Source organism: Ctenocephalides felis, unplaced genomic scaffold (genome assembly GCF_003426905.1).
Source record: "Ctenocephalides felis isolate EL2017-DRISC unplaced genomic scaffold, ASM342690v1 CF-g0.4_SCAFFOLD_03572, whole genome shotgun sequence".
Taxonomy (NCBI): Eukaryota; Metazoa; Arthropoda; class Insecta; order Siphonaptera; family Pulicidae; genus Ctenocephalides; species Ctenocephalides felis.
This window is the reverse complement of record NW_020539726.1, coordinates 42,435,489-42,443,509: the sequence shown is the minus strand read 5'-3', so window position 1 is coordinate 42,443,509 and position 8,021 is coordinate 42,435,489. Positions and strand designations below refer to the sequence as shown.

The window sequence follows — 8,021 nt, the reverse complement described above, 5'->3', positions numbered from 1 at the left end:
TAGCGGTGTCCATAATCTAACTTTAATAATTATTAACTATGCAGAAATAATACATATCAAATATAATACGTTTTTTTTCGATATATTTCAAGAAATGTTAATTTCTTTACATTTTTTATTGATTTTTGGACAATACTTCTAAAATACGTTAAAAATTTAACTTTAAAACAACAAACTGGTACTCTGGATATGACGGGAAAGCAAGGATAAATACAATTTGGCTCTTACGATATCAATAAGGAGTAGTTTACGACGCAATTTTGGATATTGTGAATGATGAAAAATTAAATTAAATTAAAATTTCAAAAATCCAACATAGCATGATTTGCTCAATAGAATGAATCGCATAATAAATAAGTAAAATGTTTGGAAACCCAAATATTAATATTGTTAAAAATAATTAAAATTTTTATAATATTTGATTTTCTAAATAAATTTAAAATCAATATATTTTATACACTTTTAGATTATACCTAATTTTTTGTGTACTTAATCCAGAATAATTAAACATTAATTTTTAATAAATATGTAAATATTTATATAATTTAAATGATAAACTGTTAAAACAGTTAATAGTAATAGGGCGGGGGGGGGCGCTAGAAAAAAAGTTGCATGCGGGCGCTAAGGACCCCAGGACCGGCCCTGTATATATATATATATATAATATATATATTGATGAAATCTAAAATCAATACTCTAAATATACTTGATACAAATATATTTATGTATATATATAAATACAATTTATTAATACTTACAACAAAACTAAATTAATTTAATTTCAAAATCACGACTTTTGAAATTGTTTGTTCAAAAACTCTATAACAGCATCTTTGGACATATTTTTCTGCGTTTCGTTCAATGTATCATGAACTTCATAGAGTGGATTTTCAGAATTTGCAGACTCTCCAACAACGATTATAAATGGATAACCGGTTCTGAGATAAAATATTTATATATATATGAAGAAGAATTTACTTAATGACATATGTTAATAATAAATATATGAAACTTTTAATTGAATTGCAAACTATCTAAATGTTAAAATTAAGAGGTAAAACTATTAGATATTTATTTTCATTAATTTGGAAGCATTTGATCTCTTGGGAGCAAAGAAATTCAAAAATGTCCGTATTAAGGACCACCCTAATATATATATATATATATATATATATATATATATATATATATATATCATTTGTATGTATTAATAATGATACCTTTTAGCTTCACGGAACCTTTTACCAATAGTCATTGTAGTTCTGTCGTCAATTATAACATCGTCTGCCAAATAAGTTAAACTAGACAAATCTCGATATAAATCTTCAGATAATGGCATACATTTAGCTTCTTCTTTACTTCCTTTCTGCAATAACAAAATTATATTATATTAGAGTGGTCCTTAATATGGACATTTTGAAATTTCTTTGCTCCCAAGGGCTCAAATGCTTCCAAATTAATTCAAAAAAGGCCTCTAAAAGTTTCAGCTCTTAATATTAACATTTAGATAGTCCGCAATGCAATTAAAAGTTTCTTATATTTATTATTAAGTAGATTCTTGCGCCATCTGTGATAGCATTTGTGTACTCAAATATTATAAAGCACTTAAAAATATTTATAAAACACTTAACCTCTAATTAAATCCATGTGGACTGTTTAACGAAATATTTATTCATCATGGCATCAAAATTAATTTTGCAGCAAAATATTTATTTAATTGGTGATTCTGACACTCAAATTATCAAAAATAAATTGCCATCAAAATTACAAGTCTGCTATCACAGATGGCACAAGAATTTACTTAATAATAAATATACAAAACTTTTAATTGAATTGCGGACTATCTAGATGTTAATATTAAGAGCTAAAACTTTTAGAGAATTTTTCTTTATTAATTTGGAAGCATTTGAGCCCTTGGGAGCAAAGAAATTCGAAAATGTCCATATTAAGGACCACCCTTATATTACACACACATATATATATATATATATATATATATAATATATATATATATATATATATATATATATATATTATTTTTATTATTATTATATTCATTCATTACCTTCGGTGGTATAATACAAGCAACATAAGGTGCAATCTTCACCGGCCACCTCAGTTCATCGGGTTTGCTCAATGCTTCCAAAGTGGCCCCAATAATCCTCGATACACCTAAACCGTGACAACCCATTTGTAATATTTGAGGCTTACCAGAAGCTGATAGAAAATTAGCTGCAAGAGGCTTCGTGTAACGGTCTTCTAGAAAGAAACTGTGACCGACCTGAAATAATAAAACATAATTAAAATGATAGAATATTAAATGATACAATATTCATTATTATTATTATTTGTGTTAAGTTATTCTTTTAATTTTTTTTTTTTTTTTTTTTTTATTTCAATAATTATTACAACTGCTGATTTATTAACATCAAGTAATATTGATAAATAATAATATAAATTTAAATAAATAAAAGAGCAAAGGATAAAATTTACAAGAAAATAATATCCGTAATATGATTTAATGTAAAATATAAGCAAATAATAACAAAAATAAGATTAATAAATAATATAAATAAAATTTCAGAATAATAAAATAATACTAGAAAATTAATAAAATATAACAAAATAACAATAATAGAAATAGTAAGATAATAATAATAATAATAATATTAATAATAATAACATATGAATTTTTAAATTAAATGTCAATGTGACAACCAAAAAAATTGTAAAAATGTAAATACAAAAATATTGTTAATAAAATTGATTATTAGTTAAATTTTAAGTGTAGAATTGTAGAGTTTTCGATGGCAGCTAAACCTGCACCAACTTTGTCTAAAACAGGTAATGTTAAAAATTCATTATTAGCTTTCCGAAGGAGAAGTTTGTTTTTATTAAAAAATCCGATTCGCTAATTTTATGTTTTCTCGACGTTTCAAGCCATTCTGAATCGAATGAGACCAACATTTGGAAAAAGTATGTATGTGTGTGTGTGTGTGTGAATAGATTTTTTGCCGTAAATCGACGTTTACTCAAAAACGGCTGGACCGATTTCAAACATTTAAAAGCCATTCGATGTATCTCGATGAGGACTAGCGTTTATCAACTTTGTGCGACGATGGGCCGGGTCGTTTCTTTGTAAATAACAGAAAAGAGAAATATTGTCGACCATGTCCGCAATTCTGTGCTTTTGTTCACTGAAATTTAAAATAATAAGCTACAATTTTAGGGCACACAAGCACTATAGTGTCTGTGTAATACAATATAATTAATATAATTACAGAAATTTTCTTAAATGTGTTTGAGAAAATTCTATTCGAAATCACAATGTTTAGATTTAATTGAAAGCTATAACTTTATTTTTGAAATAAACAGTTGAAAATTTTATCTATATATTTAAATCTCAAATTCGGTTGATCAAGTCAATTTTTCACATTTCGGGGAAGTTCATGCAACTTGCCTTAAGGCTAAATGCCACTTTCAACCAGTTTAATTAATTATGTCTATAATAAAGTATTATATTGTATTATTAATAAATTAAACTAATATAAAACACACTTTCAAGGGTGTATTCTAGTCTGGGAGCAACCATAGAAAAAAGGAAAATAATATTTTTTACTGTCCATTAAGTTATTAATCAATGTTTTAGGAGTACAGAAAAAATTCAAATTATAAAGGATCAAAAAGTTTTACTTCTAGCAGGTGATGAAGTGTGAGGACCTTAAAACATTTCTTCTGCAGTTTTTAAATATTTTTAATTACAATCTATAATTTTACACAAAGAAAAAGTTGTGACTTGTAAAAACTGTAATAGTATTGGGCCGAAAATCGAAAATGAAAGCTTATGCATATCTTCACGTTTCAGAGGTTTCTGAACATTTTCGTGACACCTCAGAAAAAATGTTTGCGAGTGTGTGTTTTGTGTCCGCATTTTTTCGTCCACGTTTTCGGGCGCACGGATCAACCGTTTTCAATAATTCTAAAAACATTCGATTCCTATTGATAGGGAGATGTGCTGATTAGTTTTTGGCAAAGGCAGGTCCAGCCATTTCAAAAATACAAGACTAAATGTACAAAAAATAGCAGTTTTTGAGAACCTATTGAATCATTCAACTTTCGGCTTGTGTTGACAAAACATTCGCCTTTGGGATTTTTTTTTATTTCATTTTTTTTTCAAGAAAATATTTTTGTATATCGAAAATAATTCAGATTTTAATTTTAATTCTTACTGAAGTGCTAAAACTCGCTTATATACCTTAAATAAATAATTTTAACTTTGTAATTCAGTTTATATAATTTTTATAAACATTAATGTTACAGTATTTATATTAATCTAATTTATTTGAAAACATTTATTAACATTGCTCGATCATTTCGTTACGGTACGGGAAGTCCAAGCAATTTGCCTTAAGGCACGATGCCATGCACCACTAGTAGTTGCTTCTTAATTTGACCAATTATTTTTTCTTTTCAGCCGCATCTCCGATTGCAGAACTTTTCAAAGTATTTGCAAAAGTTGGCAAAACCGAAGCCGAAGGCAATGCACTATCATACGAACAATTACAACAATGGATGAACATGGCACAAATCACAGACTCTAATGATCGCAAAGTCGCTGAACTATTAAAGAAAGTAAGTAACTTGCAATAAGAACTAGTGGTGTATGGCATAGTGCCTTAAGGCAAATTGCTGGAACTTCCCGTACCGTAATTCGAGAAATTTTAAACGTTTTCAAATATATTATTACAAATACTGTAACTTTCATTATTTTTCCTATCTTGTTATATCTGAGCAAATGAAATTGAAATGATAAATCAATTTATCTCCAGAACATTAACAATCGTCATTTCATTTCGAATTCAATTTCAAAAAAAAAAATGGTTGCCTAATTTGCACAAAATTGAATTGAAGGGCTCCCGTATAGTCACAGTCTAAACGCATTTGCAAATAATTCTGTGCGACACTTTCACTTATACTGTGCTTAGCTTGGCGGCATTTTCACATTTTTCAATACTTTACACAAAATTGGAAAAGTGCTCCAGTACAAATACAGTCTAAACGCACTTGGGTAAACATTTGTACCAGAGTGGCACTTAGACTGTGCTTAGCCAGGGTAATTTTTTGAATTTCTTAATCCAAAAATTTTATGGAAAATAAAAAAAGATGTAATAATTTTTTATTCTCGAAAGCAATTGTTTTGTCAATACAAGCAGAAAGTTTTTTAGATCATTCAAATCGGACGCTTAGTTCACTCAAAAACTGCCATTTTTTGCACATTTAGCTCTGTATCTTCGAAATGGCGGGACCTGTCTTTGCAAAAAACTAATCGCCTCCTCTCCCAATCATTACAAATTGAATGTTTTTTAGATCATTCATCCGATACTCCGCTCTCTCAAAAACTCGACTTGTATTTTCTGCACTCTTTGCTACGTATCTCCGTAACGGCTGGACTTGCCTTTGCCAAAAACTAATCAGCACATTTTCCTATCAATAGGGATCGAATGTTTTTTAAACCATTCAAATCGGTTGATCCGTGCGCCCGAAAACGTGGACGAAAATTTGTATCCATACATACACACATCCATTTTTCTGAAGTATGCCAAAATGTTCAAAAACCTTCAAAACGTCGAAAGATGCAAAAATTTTCATTTTCGATTTTCGGCCCATTACTATAACTACCCTACGGGAAGTTAATTATCAATCTAAAGTACTTTTTCTATTACAGTTCAGTGCCACCAAAGAAATCGAATACGCCCAATTCGACAATTTCCTCAACGACTTTGCAAAAGCTATAAAAATATCACCGGAGCAGCTTAAAGAAAAATTGGTATCTGTAGCCGTGCCAAGCCCTTTGACCTTACAGGCCCCTGCGGATACACCTGTTACGCAGGAGCAACCTGCAGAAGCAGAGGCTGCAAACCTACCAAGAACATATTTAGATTTACCTGATTTACCGGAAATACCTGAAGGTTACTGTCCTATGAGAAGAAAAGGCAAGGAAGTGTGCGAAGAAAATTTTGATGATAAAAATAAGGAAGGTTCAGATAAACCTGATAGAAAGACTAAGAAATGACTACAAATTCTAACGGGGCTACGGTAGATAAATAATTTATTCTTACCTCTATGCCTTTTTTCGTGGATAGATTTGTTTTGCAACCAGGACAATCTAATTCAGCATCAAAGGCTTCGGATTTGGTAAGAAAACCACAATTGATGCAATTCAGCAATTTATCTTCGCCGACGTCTGCCAAGATGTGATATTCGTGGGATATACTGCCGCCTATTGTGCCACCATCGGCTTCCACTAGAAATAGACATTATTTATTAAATTTTATTTATAACAAATATTGAAGCATATTTTATTTAAAGTTCAGTGTTACCTTTTACAAATGGTACATTCAGTTCCGTAAACAGCTCAAAATATGTATTATTCACAGACTCATATGATTCCAGTGCATCCTTTCTGCTAATGTCGAATGTATATAAATCTTTCATTACAAATTCTCGTGCTCTCAGCAAGCCGAACCTTGGTTTAATTTCGTCTCTGAATTTACTGGTTATCTATTTATACAAATAATTTATATATATATATATATATATATATATATATATATTATTTCTTACCTGGTATAATCTGATAGGAAACATTTTGTATGACAATGGTGCTAGCGATGCGATGAGTGCTGTGATAGATTCTTCATGTGTCTGCAAGAAAAATTTTTATTAATACTTACATTATTGAATTTAAAACTACATAGTTTTAAATTAAAATAATATAATAATTGAGTATAGTTTATTATATAATAATTGAGCATAATTTAAATAATTGAGTGAGTAAATATATTCTAATACAATACCTACGGGACCAAGTACATACATCCTCTCATGTCTGTCTTTTAATGTAAAAATTTCAGAGTTTGCTAACCGACCTGAAAAGAAAATTGGTTAAACATTTTGTTACTGCATTTATTAATCAATTATATTTACCTGTGGTTTCCCATAAATCAGCACTAGTTATAGAAGGCATATAAATCTTCTGCGCTTCAATCTTATGCATATATTTATCAATCAGATCATTCAATTTCCTCAAAACTCGTTCACCTAAAGGTAGCATGTGAAAACTACCAGGTGCTCCAGATCTTATTATACCCACATCAGTCAATAACTATAAAATATAAATAAATAGTAAAGGATAATCAAGACATTGATTGTTTTCAAATTTACCTTTTGGCTTTTTGATATAAGTACATCTTTTGTGGGCGATATTTGAGCTGTTTTTGGAGTTATGATTAAAGGTTGAAATATTCTTGATACACGATTCATATTTTTAAAGGTTTAGTAATATTTAATTGTGAAATTTTATGTAAACAATTCACATTACAAGTGTGGACTTTAGGTTATGCAAATGGCTGACAAACTGTCAACGATCGCACCGGGGTGAAGTTAATCGAATGATATTATGCGGGAAATTCAAATTTTTGTTTTTGAAATTTATTAAATCAATTATATATATTTTATCATATATATATTTCATTATATATACATACATATATATATATACATATACATATACATATACATATACATATACATATATATATATATATATATATATATATATATATGTGTGTGTATTAATTCATCAGCATATTTATAGAATTTTGCAACAAAGCACTTACAAAAAAACTGTACTATATCCATCCAAAGTCTCCTTATTGCACGTTGACAACAAAACAAGATAATTGTCGATATAAAAAACTTGTGTGGCAGCTATAACAAATATGTTATAATGTTTATGTTAATAATTGTCATGTAATACATTGTATATAAATAGTATAATTTCTTAGAACAGTTTTTCTTTTATATTATTCCAGATTATAAAAAAAAAATTAGAATAAATTATTTATGTAATTTGTTATTAGAAAGAAATTGTAATAACATAGTTACTTCTGTTATTTTGATGATACGAAGATAGAAAAATATTTATGTAGTAAATTTCAAATTCAAAAGCATGAAAAGTA

The 8,021-nt window shown here is 28.6% G+C and overlaps 1 protein-coding gene across 1 annotated transcript in view; it reads right to left on the bottom strand.

The window, feature by feature from the left end:
* The window catches only part of LOC113388531 (probable proline--tRNA ligase, mitochondrial), an 11,468-nt gene extending 4,108 nt beyond the window's left edge, over window positions 1-7,360 (bottom strand). Inside the window, exons 1-9 of the mRNA XM_026625902.1 lie at window positions 7,225-7,360; window positions 6,988-7,165; window positions 6,862-6,929; window positions 6,625-6,705; window positions 6,381-6,561; window positions 6,120-6,304; window positions 2,066-2,281; window positions 1,221-1,366; window positions 792-938 (exon numbers count right to left, since the gene is read on the bottom strand). Coding sequence (XP_026481687.1) covers window positions 792-938; window positions 1,221-1,366; window positions 2,066-2,281; window positions 6,120-6,304; window positions 6,381-6,561; window positions 6,625-6,705; window positions 6,862-6,929; window positions 6,988-7,165; window positions 7,225-7,323 — 1,301 coding nt within the window. The 5' untranslated portion in view covers window positions 7,324-7,360. The remainder of the gene's footprint in view (window positions 1-791; window positions 939-1,220; window positions 1,367-2,065; window positions 2,282-6,119; window positions 6,305-6,380; window positions 6,562-6,624; window positions 6,706-6,861; window positions 6,930-6,987; window positions 7,166-7,224) is intronic.
* Between the last annotated feature and the right edge of the window lie 661 nt (window positions 7,361-8,021).